Source organism: Engraulis encrasicolus, chromosome 20 (assembly GCF_034702125.1).
Source record: "Engraulis encrasicolus isolate BLACKSEA-1 chromosome 20, IST_EnEncr_1.0, whole genome shotgun sequence".
Taxonomy (NCBI): Eukaryota; Metazoa; Chordata; class Actinopteri; order Clupeiformes; family Engraulidae; genus Engraulis; species Engraulis encrasicolus.
In genome coordinates, this window is record NC_085876.1 from 41,638,844 (window position 1) to 41,658,843 (window position 20,000).

Consider the following 20,000-nt stretch of genomic DNA (forward strand, 5'->3'; position numbering starts at 1 on the left):
TTTCACCTGAGGGAATTCCTCCTTCTCTTGACAACTCCTGTGGTGTATGTTTGGGCTGTTATACAGTGAGTCCAATATGTATTTGATCCCTTGCTGATTTTGCCCGTTTGCCCACTAATAAAGACATGATCAGTCTATAAATTTATGATAATATGTATTCAAACATGGAGAGACAGAATATCAAAAAGAAATTCCAGAAAATAACTTAAAATAATATATTTTAATTTATTTGTATTTAATTTAGGCTAATAAGTATTTGACCCCTCTAGCTAAATAAGATAAAATGCTTTGTGGTAAAGCCCTAGTTGTCTAGCACTGAGGTCAGATGCTTCTTTGAGTTGATGACAATGTTTGTGCATATAGTAGAAAATATTTTTGCCCATTTTTCTTTGCAGATTATCTCCAAAACATTAATAGTTTGTGGCTGTAGCTTGGCAAATGGGAGGTTTAGTTCTCTCCATAGAATTACTATAGGGTTAATATTTGGAGACTGTCTAGGCCACTTCACGACTTTAATATGCTTCTTATTGAGCCACTCCTTCGTTGCTTTGACTGTATGTTGTGTATTATTGTCATGTTGGGAGATCCAAAAATGGCCCACCCTTCAGTGTAGTGGTGGAGGGAAGGACGTTTGCACTCAGGATTGCACATTACATGTCTCCCTCCATCCATTTGTTGACGATGTGAAGTTGTCCTGTGCCTTGGCCAGACAAACACCCTCAAACCATAATGATACCACTTTCATGCATGATGGTGAGGAGGGTGTTCTTGGGATCATAGACAGCAGTACTCTTTCTCAAAACACATTGAATTGTGTTAATGCCAAACAGCTTGATTTTGGTTTCATCTGACTACAGCACCTCCTTATCATATCCTAAACCAGCCTGATGTCTGTTGGCAAACCTCAGGTGGGACTGCACAGGTTCCTTCTGAAGTAGAGGTACCATGTGTGCACTACAGGATTTTAAACCTCTGTGGCATTAAGTTCCACCAGTAGTTTTCTCAGTGATTTTGGTCCCAGTAGCTTTGATATCATTGCCTAGTTCATCCCGTATAGGTCTAGGGTGCTTTCTTTCTGTTATCATGGTTATCAAATCCCTACAAAAGGTCAAATCTTGTATAGAACCCCAGACAGGCTGATGGATAGTAATTTCGTATTCCTCACATTTTGGAAGAAATGCATCAACAGCTGGGTCATTAATACCCAGTCTCTTTCTTGTGGCTTTGCAGCCCATTTAATCTTTGTTCAGGTCTAAAATCTTGTCCCTGATATCATTTGACCGCTCGTTGGTCTTTCCCATGATGGTGAGGTTGGAGTGTGACTGATTCACTCATACTATGGACTGATTCTGCTGAATAAATGTGTCTTTTATGCATGTTACTATGTACAGGTGTCTTTCATTCAGATGACAAGTTGATCGGAAGTGCCCATCTGGTCTGTGGGCCCGGAACTGTAATCAGTTGGCAGGGGATCAAATACTTATTTTGCTCGATGAAATGGAAATAGATTAATATATATTCTCTTAATTTAATTTCTGGATTTTCTTTTTGATATTCTGTCTCTCCATATTAGAATACATATTATCATAACAGTTATTGACTGATCATGTCTTTGTTAGTAGGCAAACCAAGAAAATCAGCAAGGGATCAAATACTTATTGGACTCACTGTATGTAGCTTGACATTATTGTAACTTTCTTTGAAAGTTGTATGTATATTTGTAAAACTCTATAAACACATTCATGTGGATTTATTTTTAGAATGTCTTCATAAGCGATGTCATGGATGTTATGGAGTATTTAGTTATGACTGTAGTCAAAAACATTTTATTTAAAGGGACACTGTGTGAGATTTTTAGTTGTTTATTTCCAGTCTTCATGCTGCCCATTCACTAATGTTACCTTTTTCAGGAATACTTACCACAACCATCACATTTTCATTCATCATTCATTCAAAGTATTCATTATGACTGGAAAAAAATCACTTTTTATACATTAAAAGGGGGATCTTCTCCATTGTCCGCCATTTTGGATTTCCAAAAATAGCCATTTTTAGTTGCAAAAATGACTGTACTTGGACCACACAAGAAAGTATGTGTTTATTACTTTGTAACCTTTCATGTAAAGATCAAATTTGGCAATAGGCAGCCCAGTTTCAATGAGCAGCATAGTTGCAGTACCTTTTTTGACCATTTCCTGAACAGTGTCCCTTTAAGCCCCTTTTCTGAGTTGTCAGCAATGTGTTAGAACCACATTCACCGTTTTTTGTTTTGTTTTCTGCTGTCTCCCTTATTTGGCTGATTTAGATTTTGTGTCAATTGGCTTTACAATGGCTGTCTATGGGCATGTCCAAATATATACTTAGCTCTTTGAGTGCCATGGACTTGAAAACGAGTTTTTTAGAATATATATCACAGTGCCAAAGATTTGATATCAAGTCAATTGCGTTTTTTTTAAGGGGGGTGGGGCCTAACACGTTGATCTGGTATGTTTGTTGTTCACATGGACAAAGAACTCAATTTTTTATGGCTCTTGAAAAAACACTCAAATGTTGAAAAATGCCTGCCAACCCCCCGGTCTGAATTTGGAAATAGCTGGGAATATGGGTCGGGAATCGGGACCCAACCTATGGGTCGCCAAAGATCCACAGTGGGTCGCGAAGCCCTCTTGATTTTAAAGGGTTTAATTTTAATACCATATATAACCCATAGGTTGGGAACCACTGCCCTACAGCCAATGTGCCACATGGCAGGCTTTATCAGCTTTCCCCAAAATGTGTTTAGTTGTTGTGGTAATGAGAAGAAAGCTGAGTGTTTTGGTCCTATTGCCTTTGTGGTTTCGGGGCCCCTATACCTGCATGAGGTTACTATGTCAGTTTTGCCTTACTGATACCCGCTCTGGCTCTGCACCATTTAGTCTGATCCACACATTTGCAGTTTTGTGCAGAGAATCAAATCTATTTTGATCCATTTCCCATATTGACATTCTGCACTGTGTAACCACCAAGCCGAATCAAATTCCAATGTATTGCATACCTGAGCACAGACTCTCATCTTCCTTAATCTCATCCTGAAAGTGAGTTTCTAAATTCTGCCCTTTGTAACAGACAGGTAGCTATTTACATTGCATTATTAGGAACTTACAGGCAAGTAAGTAAAGGAAGTCTGGAACATCTGATAGGATAGCGCCTGCTTCATCCTCCTCCTCCTGTTTTTCATCACAGTGCAAAGCAGGGCTGGCCTTGGCGAATAGCCGACTGTAGACTCCGTCAATCAGTCTGGCAAAAGCCATGAGGAACTCGTCTCCGTGGATGATGGGAGATGGTCTGATCTTACTCTATCATTAAAATGAATTGAAGTTCCAAACTCAAATTAAAACCCATATTGTGCTTTATTAGCATGCCTGTTACGTTATAGCGTCGCAAAAGCATACAAATAACAAAACGAAAGTGTGAATATAGTTACCTTAACCAATCAGTAACGGAGCTTCTACGTCACCACTCTCAACTGTTTGCTGATTGGCGAAACACTGAGAGAAGCGAGCTCGAGGCTTTTGCCAGACGATGTGCAGAGCCAAAATCTTTGGGTGGAGTACAGAGTATGGCGTCGCGAGGCTAAAGCAGGGCTGACCTGGGGGAGAAATAGGGCCCGGGCACTTTTGGCTTAAAGGGGCCCCTCATAATTAGTGGCACAGAACTGCATCACAGGTGGGCCCTGCACCCTTGTGGGCTCCTTTTTTCAGCAATGTTAAAAAAAATTACAAATAAATAAAAAATCTGAAAATAGGGGCCCATGGGGAAATGACCTCTATGCCAGATGGCCAGTCCAGCCCTGGTGCAAAGCAAAGGCAGACCTCCAGGGAGATAAGTGTATTGAGTGTCGTTATATTTCACATGCTACACTTCATTGACTGCAAGGCCTTGCATTATTATAGCGGTGTGCTATTGTGTTGTCCTTGGCTTATTCATTAGACCTGCTTATGTAATGAGCCAATTATTGATCGTCAGTTTTATATAGCCGACGTGGGATAAATCTGTGGAGGCGCGATGTGCATCAAGTAAAGTCAAGTATGTGCATGTTGTGAATGTGAATCCTGGTGGATGATTATGGATCCTTCAGTTGTATGTGACTGTCTGCACCTTTAGCTACACAAGAACGGTCTGGGGGCCCTGCAAAGGCGATTCTAGGGTCAGGTGGGGCCCCAAGCGAAAGTCACCACTACCGTGGTAAAGTGTGGCTATTATTCACTATCTAGGGGCTAGGGGACCCCAAGCGGCTGCCTTCCTTGCCTGGTGGCAAGATGCGCCTCTGGGACAAGATGCGCCTCTGGGGCCCTGCAACATCCAACACATCCAACACACACAATGCACCCTCTTGCTGCTACCCCTCAAGGAAAAGGCCATACGCACGCACGCACGCACGCACGCACGCACGCACGCACACACGCACGCACGCACACACGCTGTGCACGTTGTGAATGTGAATGCTGGTGGATGATGATGGATCATTCAGTATGTGTATGTGACTGTCTGCAACTTTAGCTACACAACACCTGTCTGTCGGGGTCCATGCAACATCCAACACACACAATACACCCTCTTGCTGCTGTCCCTTATGGAAGAGGCCATACGCACGCACGCACGCACGCACGCACGCACGCACGCACGCACGCACGCACGCACGCACGCACGCACGCAGGGCCGGTTCTGGCTTATTTGGCGCCCTAGGCGAGTTTGAGTTCTGGCGCCCCCCCCCCCCCCCCCCCCCCCCCCCCCCCCCCCCCCCCCCCCCCCCCCCCCCCCCCCCCCCTCCCACCCCCCCCCACGCCCCCCCCCTCCCTCGCTCCCCCCCCCCCCCCCCCCCCCCCCCCCCCCCCCCCCCCCCCCCCCCCCACCCCCCTTTTTATACCTTACAAAACACAAGAGTAATACCGGTAGTAAGCTTAACTAAATAGCATCAAGAACAATAACTGTTTTGCATCAAATGGATTTCTGGTTCTTTTGGACAGCCGACCAACACATCAGATTGAGTCGCATGAAAGTACCTTCACTGTGTGGTGTCTTGGATGTAATGGTGGTGGTGCCCCCAACCCCGGGTGAAGGAGGGAGGTTATCAATGTGTTTGAATTGTAAAATGGAATTGAAATGCCAGGAGAGTGGTACAGTACATTTGCATGTCAAATGCATGTGTAGACAATAGGCCTACCAAGGAGGTCTGCATTGATAGCCTATCTACACTACCTACAGCATCACAAAGCATGGCAGCATAACAATTTTAATAAGCTACTCATTTGTGCTGTCTATGATTCCAAACCAATTTCATTTCTGTACTGGAAATAGTGGTGCATTTGTGAGTAGGAGAATGAGAAGGGGGCTATGTGTTTGAACCGGAGGGACAGGGTGAGAGAAAGGGAGAAAAGCTGTCACGCTTTTGAATTTCATAATATACAAAATATTTCATTTCATTTCATTTATTTAAACTCGAAGAATCATTGAGGGCCCAGCCCTCATTTACAATGATGTCGAGTAAAACAAACAATTGCACATATAAAATCATATATAAACAACGAACATACACAATACACCATAAATCATATAAGAGATAAGAATTAAGACAAACTATGAATTAAAACTTATGAGTTAAAACAAGTGCAAGTATGTGATAAAAAACTTCCCAGTGTAACTTTAAAATGTTCTAATGGCACAAAGGCTTGAAGACCCATCCTTAGTTGTAAGTTATTCCAAACTGAAGGTCCACAGACACTAAAAGCTGTTTTACCCAGTTCTGTGCGGGCATAAGGGACCTCCAGTAAAAAATTGCTGCTGCGGGTTTGGTATGGGTTGGAGTGCCAAACTAAAAGAGATGAAATATAAAATGGGAGTTTGCCAGTGAGGGCCTTATAAATAAAAATAAAATAATGCATGTCCCTTCTGTGAGAAAGTGGAGCCCACCCAACTTTATCATATAACAGGCAATGATGTGTACTATATGGATCCCCAGTAATAAAACGAAGAGCTGAATGATAGACAGTGTCAAGTGCCTTCAGATTAGAGAGTGGTGCATGTCTGTAAATAATATCACCATAGTCAAGGGAAGACAGAAAAGTAGCTTCAATTAACTTTTTTCTGCAGAAAACAGGAAAGTGATATTTATTTCTGTGCAGTAATTATAGTAAATAGCCTCACTTGTCTGCAATACTACATCACTCAGCATGAAAACATGCTGTGCATGGTTCTCTTACATGATTAATGTAGGCCTATATGTCATTCTGGTCTGGAAACAATGTTTTTTTTTTAAGCTTACAACAAGCAGGTAATTCATTCAAGTGGATGGAAGGAGATATGGCAGCTAAACTTGTTTTAAACATGGCACCAGTCTTACTTTACATTGCTGGTCCACCTAAGCAAGTATTATGATGTCAGGTGGGTGTTAGTGAGTAGGCTACTAACAGCTACTTTACTGGATTTCATTGCTTGGCATACTTGGCTAATGTTAGCATGCTAACTAGCGATTTCTCAGATCAAAAGCAAAGCTCTTTTTCCCTCTAATTCCAAACAGTAGCCTCATAACTATTAGGCTTTACATTACCACAAAGGGTTGCTGATTAAACCACATACTTCCAAAACACCCTCTGCAACTCCTGCATCATGCAATGACTGGTTTAATGAGAACATAACAATTCTCCACCCAGCAGAGCAGCATTGCTGTTCGCGCTTGCCCTCTGTCTCTCGAATGAGTCTCCAAATTCATAATACCGGTAGATCGCACGCTGTCACTCGTCCCGCCCCCTTTCTCAGGACTGTCTGTTTATTGGTTCACAGACTTCCCAGAGACAGTTGAAAGCGATATTACTATAGAGCTCGAAAGTGACGTCACTTCCCCCGATTTCATGGGACCTCAACGGCGTTTTTAGCCGAAAATCGTAGCATGTAATCCAATGGTGGTATTAAAATGATATTTCGATCCCCTTCGAGTTTCGCCACGAGCTCCATATATGTTGTTTCTGATATTTTTGCTTAATTTTTCGTATGAACCCCCAAACTTTTTAGAAAGCTGTGTTTATTCACATTTTTCATGCCGACGGCCTCGGAACAAAACATTGATACTTCTGCATGAATAATCTTTATCTAGCCTCTTAAACAGCATATTTGTAGCCCAGCGCATATCATGACTGAGATCAGAAGATATTTACTCTCTACCATGTTGTTAGATGGTCAGCTTAGGTCCCGTGAAACGCGGAACTAAGGGGCGGGACTTTCGAGCTCTATTGGCTGAGGGGCGCTTTGCCGTGAGGAGCGCTTTCGCCACGCTTTGTTGATTGCGACTTCATAAAAAAACCTCCATATCGCAAAATTACCCATCGGAAGGCGCCATTTCGGCGCTCCTTCTTCACATTGCGCTCTAGGCGACCACCTAGCCGGCCTATGCTTATAACCGGCCCTGCACGCACGCACGCACGCACACTATGGAACTGCTCCATGTGACTGCACCTTACCTGTCCTAACTAGCTCAGACCTCCACTAGCAAGAACTGCTTGAACTATGTGACTTTACACCTTACACTCTACACCTGCACTACCTCTCTCTCTCTCACACACACACACACACACACACACACACACACACACACACACACACACACACACACACACACACACACACACACACACACACACACACACACACACACACACACACACACACCAGTGTTAATTTTGTCAGCTTTTTTTGATTTAGTCGTAGTCTTAGTCACAATGACGAAAATATATTTTAGTCTTAGTCATATTTTAGTCATTGCCTTCCAAATTTAGTCTTAGTCTTAGTCTAAATGACGAAAATCAATTTTAGTCTTAGTCGATGTTTAGTCATTTTAGTCAACACTGTACATAATAGAACCTCTCCACACACTGCTTCTCTTTTTAACATTGACTGTACAGAATAAACCTTCTCCGCACACTGCTTCTCTGTTTAACGTATATCACACTGTACAGAATAAACCTTCTTCACCCACTGGTTCTCGTTTTCTCTTTTTTATTTAACACCAGTGTTAATTTTGTCAGCTTTTTAAAATGTAGTCTTAGTCTTAGTCACAATGACGAAAATCAATTTTAGTCTTGGTCATATTTTAGTCATTGCCTTCCAAATTTAGCCTTAGTCTTAGTCTAAATGACGAAAATCAAAAAAGGGCATTGACGAAATATTTTAGTCATAGTCATGGTTGACGAAATTAACACTGACACACACACACACACACACACACACACACACACACACACACACACACACACACACACACACACACACACACACACACACGCTGCTACATGACCAACTGGACTGGAACAGACTATGCTAGACGGCACTGTGTGTAGTACAGCATAGCCTTAGTTTTTTTTTAAATTTACTATTATTATTATTTTTATTATGATTATTATTATTATATTATTATTATGGTCCATTACTGTTACTGTCCTGTCTTGCACTTTGATATCAGTTTGTAAATGTCAGTCCTGTGTATTTTTATATCCTTTCATGGTATAGAGAGAGAAACGTCATTTCAATTTCCTTGTATGACCTGTGCATATGAAGAAACAATAAAAGCTGACTTGAAGTCTTGTATTATGTGCATGATTTAAAAAAATGGTAATGGTAACAATTATCATAATAATCATGTTACCTCTATATCGCTGTCTGTCTGTCTGTCTGTCTGTCTGTCTGTCTGTCTGTCTGTCTGTCTGTCTGTCTGTCTGTCTGTCTGTCTGTCTGTCTGTCTGTCTGTCTGTCTGTCTGTCTGTCTCTCTCTCTCTCTCTCTCTCTCTCTCACACCTGTCTATCCTCCCCTTATTCTGGGCTGGTATTGTGGTTTTGCAGGTGAAGGCATTATTCCACTGCAGGCTATTCTATTCCCCAGGGTTGTTGTGCTATGGATGCCACCTCTCTCCACTCCACTCCAGACCGTCACTGTGTTGAGGCGGGTTGGAGGCCACAGAGGAACAGAAGTTTTGGGGAAAGGTTACTGCACAGTGTAACCCCCCCCTCCACCCCCACCCCCACACACACACACTGCATTATTGATCCCCAAGACCTCCCTCCCCATCCCTCCATTGTTTATTTTCTTCTGTTTTTTTCCATCCCCCCCTTCTCTCTTTTTCTCCTCTCCTATGCTTAGCTTTTCATCGTGGGTTCTTCTCACTCTGTCTTTCTCTCGCTCTCTCCCCCCCCCCCTCTCTCTCACACACACACACACACACACACACACACACACACACACACACACACACACACACACACACACACACACACACACACACACACACACACACACACACACACACACACACACTCTTCCGTTGGGAGGTCCGGCAGCAGCAGCCTGAGAAGACGTACAGTATGAGTTCAGCATCTCATCATCCCCCTCTCCTCTCTCATCCCCCTCTCCTCTCTCATCCCCCTCTCCTCTCTCATCCTCCTCTCTCATCCTCCTCTCTCATCCCCCTCCTCTCTCATCCCCCTCTCCTCTCTCATCCCCCTCTCCTCTCTCATCCCCCTCTCCTCTCTCATCCCCCTCTCCTCTCTCATCCCCCTCTCCTCTCTCTCCCTGGCTGCCATGGCCCTGGCCAGTGTTGCCAGATTGGGCTGTTTCCCGCCCAATTGGGCTGCTTAGGGTGGCCGTGTGCGGGTAAAAATGGCATTTTGCAGAAAAACCCGCCCAATTTTTGCTATAGAAATCAATAGAATTTGGGCGGGATTTTGTGCTTCTAGGCGGGTTTAGAGCATTTTTTGGGCTGGAAATCACCAGACTCATCTGGCAACCCTGGCTCTGGCTGTGCCCCCAGCCTCAGCCTGGGACAGATCTGCAGCCACACTGTGCCCAGCGGGGTGCCACCAGGGTTGGAAATAAGCAGGGCTCGAGTTGTGGGGGGATGAGGGGGGATGCCATTCCCCCTACAATGAAAATGATCAAAAATTATCCACCCTTATTGGAAATGATCAAAAATCATCCCCCTCTAAAAACATTGATCTGTATTCATTTACAGGCTATACATTCACATATTGCATTAAAATTGTAATTATAACAACTGTATTTTCAGAATTTTCGCGGGGGAGAAACCCCCGAACCAACAATAATCAGAATACATCTATGACCACCCGCCCTAGTTTGATTTTACAACTCGACCACTGGAAATAAGCACCCGTCCACCTGCCAAGGACATGTACATTTCAGGGCTGACTGGTAAATTTTTCAACCCACCAGTCACTTTGACTGGTAAAAATAGCTAGTGACTGGTAGATTTAAAAATCTACTGAAGCCTACATGCCACAGTGACTGGTGGGGGAAAATGTTTAAGTTCCACCCCTGGGTGTCACATACAGTAAATGCCGCCGCAGCAGCAGCAGGGGGTGAAGATGGAGGGGTGGGTGAAGATGAGAGAGGAGGGTGGAGGGTGTGGAGAGGGTGACGGTGGGGAATGGAGAGAAGAGGTGAGGATGGAGGGTGGGGGGGGAGTGAGGGATGGTGAAGCATCGTGAGGATGAAGAGACGTGAGGATGAAGAGAGTGGATTTGTTTTGATAAGTCTGACACTTTCATGAATTCCTGAAAGGAACAGGCCTCTGATGGAAAGTCACCAGTTATGGTGAGAATTAAAATTAATTTTCTTGCATGTACTGATAAAGCTCAGGATGTTAAGTTATTGTATACAGAGAAGCAGGGGTGTAAATCACAGCCTCAGAGACACAAATATGTATGTTGTCCCGGGCCCAGAATTGGATCCCCATTACATTGTGTTGATTGGGTTTGGGGACCTTTTAGATGTTTTTGTCCCGGGCCCAGTAAAAGCTGTCAGCGGCCCTGCACACAAGCACACTGTGCATCCCCTGACACAAATCCACAGCCCGAGTGCAGTGTGGTGCCTGTGTTAGTTTAAGTTCTGTGTGAAATTATATTGTCACATTGCCCCTGTGCTCCCTCCATCTCCAAGCTTAAGAGCTCGACGTGGCTTTTCTGCACCCCTGCTGCTCTGCATAGCCGCGTTTTGGAAGGAGTCAGAGCGAGTTCACATCTTTCTTTTGCACAGCTTTTTTTTCTTTATAATCTATAAAGTACTTAGCCGGGATTACGACTCATATCCCCTCTTTCATCCTCTGTTAACATTATCCTGTGCGTCCTTTCGCCCCAGAAGCTCTTGGAATTGGGCTGATTATTAGCGCTGTCGGTTAGTCTACTTTTCATCCTGGAGCATCACTGTAAGTGGCTAATAATACAGTACATTCACATTCTTCATTCCAGCGTATACAGGGCAGTCATGGGTGAGCGGTTAGGGCGTCAGACTTGCATCCTAGAGGTTGCCGGTTCGACTCCCGACCCGCCAGGTTGGTGGGGGGAGTAATCAACCAGTGCTCTCCCCCATCCTCCTCCATGCATGACTGAGGTACCCTGAGCATGGTACCGTCCCACCGCACTGCTCCCCATGGGGTGCCACTGAGGGCTGCCCCCTTGCACGGGTGAGGCATATATGCAATTTCGTTGTGTGCAGTGTGCTGTGGAGTGCTGTGTCACCATGACAATGGGAGTTGGAGTTTCCCAATGGGCTTTCACTTTCACTTTTCTTTCATATACCCACACTTTCTCAAGGCTCAAGGTTCAACGTTTTTTTTGCTGACATTATCTCTCTATGTAAGGAGAACAAATACCTCTTTTCCACTGCCGGTTTTCTGGTAGGCCTACAGCTCGACACAGTGCGACTCGGCCACCACGTTTTGCTTTACGATTGAGCTGTGTCATGCCTATTCGGAAAGCAAAAAGTTGCGGCCGAGTCACGCTTTGTCGAGCTGTACTGCCTACCAGAAAACAGGCATTGGATAAGAGGCAATACTGTACAGAAAAGACGAAACCATGTTTGTCTGCCCTCACACACACATTCGAAAACCGACAGTGCACATTGAGTTAAATATGGACAACACAGAGCAATACACTGGAAATGGCCTATTTAGACAGGCAGAAGATGACAAGCAAGTAACATTCATCAGAAAACAGGGAATATACTGTGCAAGGAGGTGGGTAGCAGGCCTCGCGCGCCATCCTACGTACATCCGCCAAGAGACTTGGCTCCGCACTGCGTCTGGTACGTGTTTTCTATGGACCGATGTTGAGCGGCAGGATTTGGCCGGTGTTCTGACAAACGGTCCTACTACATTGTAATTTTATCCTACGGTAGGATGTTCTGTCAGACATGTCTGATAAACTTTCCTACATCGCCAAAGATAGACGTCAGACATGTTTGTTCAACAACTTACCCCCCCCACCTCTCAATACATACAATGTAATAAAGACCCAATTCTGGGGAGCCCCTTCCCTCCCTGGGCCCAGAACAGCTGACCCCTTTGTACTAGAGCATGACACGGGAGTGGATTTTCACTCCCGTCCCATCCCGGTCCCAGAAAAAAAATCCCATCCCGTCCCATCCCGGACTGGAGTAAAAGAAAGAAATCCCATCCCGTCCACTCCTGAAAAGAATGTCTCCCAATCCTGCCCACTCCCACTCAAAATCAACCCCAATCCCATTTCGTTAAAAAAACTAGGCTTTTTCTGTTTGTTTTTTGAAGAAAAAATAAGCGGCATTCCCGCTCACGTTCATTTTTATTCCCGCTCCTGCCCGCTCCCGTTCATCTTTAAAATTTTGACTCCCACAGGAATTCCTGAAAAATGTCATACTCTACTTTGTACCCACTGTTAGCTCCACTGGTGGGGAGTGCAAAGATAAAATGGGAAAAGTGACTCAGATGTACTGTAGGCAGATGCATATAGAAGATGTTAACAGATGGTACACTTCCACAGAGTCTCCTGTGATGTGCGGTGTGTGTGTGTGTGTGTGTGTGTGTGTGTGTGTGTGTGTGTGTGTGTGTGAGGGTATGTATACTATATATAGGCTATATATGTGTATTTACGCATAGGAAGAGTATAGTGGGTGTGTTTGCTGTGAGGTTGCCATATCTATTCAAACATGCATCAACATGATGCTATATTTGTTGGCGAGAGAGAGAGGGAGAGAGAGAGAGAAAGGTCCATGTGTTTCTGTTTTGGTAGATGGTTTAGTCCATGTGTATCTGTTTTGGTAAATGGTTTAGTCCATGTGTATCTGTTTTGGTAAATGGTTTAGTCCATGTGTATCTGTTTTGGTAAATGGTTTAGTCCATGTGTATCTGTTTTGGTAAGGGCCTTGCTGGTGCCATTATACGCATACGGGTAGTTCAACTTCCACCAAATGAATCATCACCCATTACACACACACACACACACACACACACACACACACACACACACACACACACACACACACACACACACACACACACACACACACACACACACACACACACAGTTCGTCCTGCCCTGTTGTTGTTGAGAGTGGTGAACAGGTCGAGTCCTCCTCTGTGTTAGTGTATGTCACGGTGTGTGTATGCGTGTATATGTGTTGGGGGGGGGGGATGAGGGATACGAGAGGTCATGACAGTGAATGTGTGTGTGTGTGTGTGTGTGTGTGTGTGTGTGTGTTTGGGGATATGTGAGGATGTGTGTGTGTGTGTGTGTGTGTGTGCGTGTGACGGTATGTGTGTAGTGTCTGTGTGTAAAGGTGAAATGGACAAAGGGGAACAAAGGGGTGAGTTGCTCTGGGCCCAGGGAGAGAGAGGACCAGAGAGGGTTGTCATCATTACATTGTAACTATTGTATTGGAGTGGGTGGGTGGGGGGGGGGGGGTGTAACTTTGTCAGTGGCACTGTGTGTGTGTGTGTGTGTGTGTGTGTGTGTGTGTGTGTGTGTGTGTGTGTGTGTGTGTGTGTGTGTGTGTGTGTGTGTGTGTGTGTGTGTGTGTGTGTGCGCGCGCATGTGTACGGACCCTGTGTGTGCGACTGTGTGTGTGTGTGTGTGTGTGTGTGTGTGTGTGTGTGTGTGTGTGTGTGTGTGTGTGTCTGCCCATGTGCAGAGGCGATTCTAGGGTTAGGTGGCGAAAATGCAAAAGAATGAACATTTGAACCAAAATCGCCACTACTGTGGTAAAGTGTGGGCTGTTATTCACTATCTAGGGGCTTGGGGGCCCCAAGCAGCTGCCTGCTTTGCCTGGTGGCAAGATGCGCCTCTGTGTGTGTGTGTGTGTGTGTGTGTGTGTGTGTGTGTGTGTGTGTGTGTGTGTGTGTGTGTGTGTGTGTGTGTGTGTGTGTGTGCGTGTGCGTGTGTGCGTGTGAGGGGGTGAGTGAGCAATGCGAGGTCGTGACTGCAGCTCTCTGCATGGGGTCTCCTGTGTGGTGATGACACAGTCGTGCGTGTAATGGGAAGAGGAGACAGGACAGGAGGGGCGACCCCCCCCCCCCAGCCAGACTCATTACCTTCAATAACACCCAGCCCTATCTGTCTGGATGCACAACTAGTGGTGTCAACAATGATCGATTCGGCGATCCGAATCGATATGGGGCATGGATGATCCAGAATCGATCCGGCAAGTTCCAGAATCGATCCGGCAATTTTTTTAAGTTTCAATTACTTCCATGGATATTTCGGGAGCAAATGAATGTTAAATTAAATAAAAGCACTTCAAAACATTGCAAGACAGATACAGACTGATACAGAAAACAGCCAATAAATTGTTGCTCAGTATCTGACTACTTGTATTGCCTCATCATGACTGATTTAACATTTGCTTTGCTTTCAGCAGAAATGTAATGCATTGCAATGCATTGTAGAATTGGATCGGATCGGATCGCATTGAATCGGATCGAATCGAATCGCTACCTCCCGAATCGTGATTGAATCGGATCGTGAGGGCAGTGCCAATCCACACCACTATGCACTACCAGGGAAGCCGACAGGGACGGGGGACAAAGGGGTCAGTTGTCCTGGGCCCGGGTAGAGGGTGGGCCCAGAATTGGGTCCTCATTACATTGTATGTATTGGATTAGGGGCCCTTTCAAATGACTTTGTCCTGGGCCCGGCCAAAGCTGCCAGCGGCCCCGTTCTGGATGCACCACAACACCACACGTCTCTTTCACACTCTCTCTCTCTCTACCTCTCTCTCCCTACCTCTCTCCACTTGTGTGCAGATCAACTACACTCTCACTCTACTTCTCTCTCACCTGTAAATCTGAACCACAACACCTCTATTTTCTGCTCTCTTTCTTACAACACGGCACTCTCTCCCCCTCTTTCTCTAAATGCACCACACACACATCTCTCTCTCCACCACCGCAATACACAATTTTCCTCTCTTCCCCCTCTCTCTCTCTAAGCTGTCTGCACCACGGCACCTCTTCATCCTCCCACCCCCCCATCCTATTTTTAAAAAATCTGTTATGTCTGCATTCACCTTGCATTCCACTGTCCTCAGTCTATCTCCAGTTTTACTACACTTAAAAAAAAAAAAAAATACATTTTTAGGGCCTTTTATGCCTTTATTTTGATAGGACAGTCTGAGATGGTGACAGGAAGTGAGTGGGACAGAGAGATGGGGGAGGGTTGGGAAATGACCCCGGCCGGACTCGAACCGGGGTCCCCGTGGGCAAGCAAACCCAAATGTGGGGGGCTTAGCGCACTGTGCCACAGCGCCCCCTTACTACACTTTTTTCAAGTGTAATATCAGGGTTCACCTCACACCACCCTGTCCTCATTACTGTCTGCACTTCAACACATCTGTCTCACACTCTTAATTGTTTAAAAATCTATAACGTCTACATTCACCTTACACCCCACCAGGGTTGCCAGATGAGGCTAATGATTTCCAGCTCAAAAATGCTCAAAACCCGCCTAGGAGCACAAAATCCCTATGATCTCTATGGCAAAAATTGGGCGGGTTTTTCCTGATAAATGCCATTTTTTCTCGCACACGACCATCCTAAGCAGCCCAATTGGGTGGGAACCAGCCCAATCTGGCAACACTGCACCCCACCACTTTCACACTGAGATATAAGCACAACTTTGTGCTATCCATTTCTTTTTCAGTAATTAATTACACCTGTATCATTGTCTGCCGGCAAAGCGCTGTTCGTCTTTCAAAGTGAACTCACGTTCCAAACTGTTCAAAACACTGTCCAGAGCTTCTCCGAAAGATAGCTTCGCTTCGGCTGCCGCCATGATGGATTTGTGAAAAAAAACTACTAGCACCTAGCTTCCGTTTGTCGAGTAGTACGCATCATCGTCTTTCGTGCCTCCTCGCTCTGTGATTGGCCCCCATATCGATGTAAAGCTTTCTGCCTTGGTCCCCAGGCTGTCCAGCAGTTCGAAAAGAACGCGCAAGGCAGCATGGGTACTCCCAGGCTACCTGTATCATGTACTGAAGGCCAATATACAGTATGTCGTCTTATGATATCTGAACAACTTTAAAAATCTGTCCCTGCTGATGTTTATTAAAAAAGAATGTTAGATCTATAATGCATGCCTGTCTTCACCTTGCATTCCACTGCTATTGATTCATTTGATTTTCAAGACAGAGACAGCCATTCCTTTTCACATTAGATGCAAGCCTAATATTTTATTGTTCTGGGCTACAATTGTGATTGTAGTGATGGAGGATTGGACGTAAGCAATCACAGCAAACACACTTTCATTAATTCAATTTTTTAATGTAAACAGCAGATTTCTGGACTCAGCCAATGACAAATGGGAGCAAATAAAATTCTAACGTAATAAACCATAATAATTTCTTTTCAATTAAATTAAATAGGATTTTCCAAAATGCGGTATGGCTTAAAAATAAAAGCTAATTTAAAAAACCTAAAGAAACAAAACAAAATGAATCAAAATAAATTTTCCTTCCCTTTACTGATAAATGTACAGACATAGTATAATGGACACCCTCCCCCTACCCCTTCTCCTCCCGCCCCGCACGCCGTCTCGCACAAGAACTTGACAAGCTTTGAAAAACAGATTAAAAAGAGTGGAACGCCAACTCACAAAATTAAAGAGAATAGAAATCTCAATATTGCTCCTCTGAAATGACGCAACACGTTTGTCTTTGCACTGATCCCCATTTTGGTTTAGCATGACCAAGAGCAAACGAGACACAATGGGTGCGTTCCAGTATGAGACCTTGCGTCCTCCAGTTGTGCTTGTGGCCTTCGAACCAGGAAGTAATATGTCATGATGACACCACTGACAACAGCATTGTTTTTCAGTATCTCGCAAAAGAACAATTCTAATGTCCTTTTCACCTTTGCAGTTGGGATGGTGAATGAAGAACAGTCCCCCAAAAATTGTTTCGGCTAGGCTGACAGCTGGGAAACTTTATTGTTTTCTCCACGGAGGAGGCGCCAGGAGGCCGGACAAGGCCACAAGCACAAGTGGAGGACACAAGGTCACATTATTGGAATGGACTCAATAAGAGAGACAGAGAAGGAAGATGAATAGATAAAAAGGAAAAAAACAAGAAAAGAAAAAAATAAATGGTCCAGCTGAGACAGAAGCAAACATTGATTGGCTTTAGCCATGGCGATGTCTTGATACTGGGTTGTAAAGGGCGGCTGTGCTCATTGACCACACAGCCTGGGGTGCATTTCTCAAAAGCGTAGTTGCTAACTACGGTAGCTACTTTGTTGGTTGCAATGCAATTTCCCATTGGCAACTACCGAAGTTGCTAACGGCTAACAACTACACTTCCGAGAAATGCACCCCTGGTTTATAACAGTCTACAGATAGCCACTACAGTGAAAGCAGATAAGAGATGAGAGCAGGCAGAGAGCAGTGAAAGAGCTTTTCTTCTTCCTACTGTTCCCACAGCATTCATCACATCCTCCTAAAAACAACAAAACTCCAGAACAATCATTCTTTGTCCCACCTTTATCCTCTCATACCATATTCACATCTACGGCTGCCACAGAGTATAACCAGAGAGAGTAGAGAGAGAGAGGTTCCATTGGCCCATTGTTTCCGGGTTCTATTATTGGGGGGGAAATCCCCCTTTAGGCAGACCTAGGCAGACCTGAGGACTGTTCTATTCAATGCTAGGAGCATTATGACACGCCCCTTTAGGCAGACCGGAACCTGGTCATGTTAGGTGCCCATAGAAACCTATTATGTTGGCATATCTCTATACTTAAAGAATCTCTGGTATAACTGCGAGATGGGCGGCATTTTTGTCAAAGTCGTCTTTCCATCCTCAAACCCTTCCCAACAAAATCCCACAAAGACGCATCTTAAAAAGCCCTCATTCAACCTTACTTGTACAGGTAAGGGACCGTTACACAGATAGCATGGACACTACGGAGAAGCTGACAAGGAAAAGCAAGGCGCGGCTGAGTCCAACAATACAGCATTTCTATGACAACTAGGTGACTTGCTCCAAAGACGTTGATGTTATCTGTGAACATGGAAGGCATGAATAAGACAGAAGAGTTGGTTGGGCTGTTGGTTGGTTGTAGAGGGTTGAATAGTTTTTGAAGAAGTCAGGTGTTTGGTTGGTTGGCGTCTCCTCCATTGCTAAATGTTGTGACGTTGTGTGGCAGCTCACCCAAAGCGGAGTTCATAACTGTGTGTCAAATATCGGTGCACCTATTAAGAAGCTTGCTTGTTGTAATAGACATTTCTAGCAAAGAGGAAAAAAGTTAAATCCCTTTTGTTCATTTTTTGTACAATGCAACAGTTTCTCTCTAAAAGTTCAATTTTTCATCATTTTTTTCCAAACTTCCAGTAACAACTTTTCAGAGAATAAGACAAAAAAAGAGGGGAAACACGACATTATTGGTCCAGTGAGTTGAGTTTTGTTCAAATCATCTTTTCATCATCAGTTGCAGTCGTAGACAAAGTCGTAGTTGCTTGGCTCCTTGGGGATGGGGGGCGGGGCCTCTGGGATCTGGATGTTCTCCAGGTCCAGGAGGCGGAGCTTCATCTCCATGCTGAGCAGGGTGTCCAGGTCGCTCTTGGTGAACTCGCTGGTCATCTCCTTACCCAGCAAGGCGTTCAGACCATCCGTCCACACACAGTACTGGCAAGACAATAACAGCATAGCATTACATTACATTACATTACACTTAGCTGACAGATTATCTTAACTAACCAGGCATTACATTACATTACACTTCGCTGACAGATTTATCCTTATCTTAACTAACCAGGTGATATAGAGGGTAAGCAGGTAGTTTAGACCAGTGTTTCTCAACCTTTTTTTAGGCGAGGCACCCTTTCAATTCATGAAAAATTTCAAGGCACCCCAAACCAACAAGCTGTAACATGGCATCGCATCCGATACCACAAAAGCTTAGAAAAGTAACACATTTGGAGACACGACCTACGTTGGAAGTTGCAGCTGACTGGGGCAACCTATATTTACTTTATTGTGCATAAATGGCAGATGAAAGATTCCACTGACTAGCATTAACTTGTCAATTTAGATTAATATGTATTATATTACATAATTTATTTATCAGCCATGTTTCCGCGGCACCACTGAGGGGGGTTCGCGGCACCCCAGGGTGCCCCGGCACCCCTGTTGAGAAACACTGGTTTAGACCATGTGTCTACACACACACACTACTTCGAGGGAAACAAAATTGTTGTAGCTTGTGACATCGTGAGGAAGTGCACTTTGACTTTAACTTTCACCATAGAAACTGAACATAAAACATAGAAATACGCCTTTAATATCAACATACTGCTCAAATATAGCGTACACGTAGAAGTAGTGAAGACCAAGTGAAGAACCAAGACATTTCCACACAATACAAAAGAGTGGTACATCACACCCCAGTCTAAACTCAACTCAAAATAGTAGTTGTACTCTCCTGACTTTGTAAGGGCAGTATTTGAACTTGCATCAAGGAGCAGACTAATGACCACCTTTCCCTTACAATGTATTAATAGGTTGTCAACTTGATCTTCATGGCTAACCGATCATCATCCTCTTGGTAATGGTGTGAAAACTTCTCTCCAACATAAACTAATGATGAATAATAATCATAAAAGGCCTCGAGCACTTTAGTCAGCATAATGCTATCATTACGTAGACTATCAGTGCATTCCAA

General features: G+C 44.5%; 1 protein-coding gene across 1 annotated transcript in view; it reads right to left on the bottom strand.

The window, feature by feature from the left end:
• Positions 1-16,541: 16,541 nt before the first annotated feature.
• The window catches only part of LOC134436041 (engulfment and cell motility protein 1-like), a 10,920-nt gene continuing 7,461 nt past the window's right edge, over positions 16,542-20,000 (bottom strand). Inside the window, exon 6 of the mRNA XM_063185069.1 lies at positions 16,542-18,964. Within this exon, the coding sequence (XP_063041139.1) occupies positions 18,764-18,964 (201 nt within the window). The 3' untranslated portion in view covers positions 16,542-18,763. The remainder of the gene's footprint in view (positions 18,965-20,000) is intronic.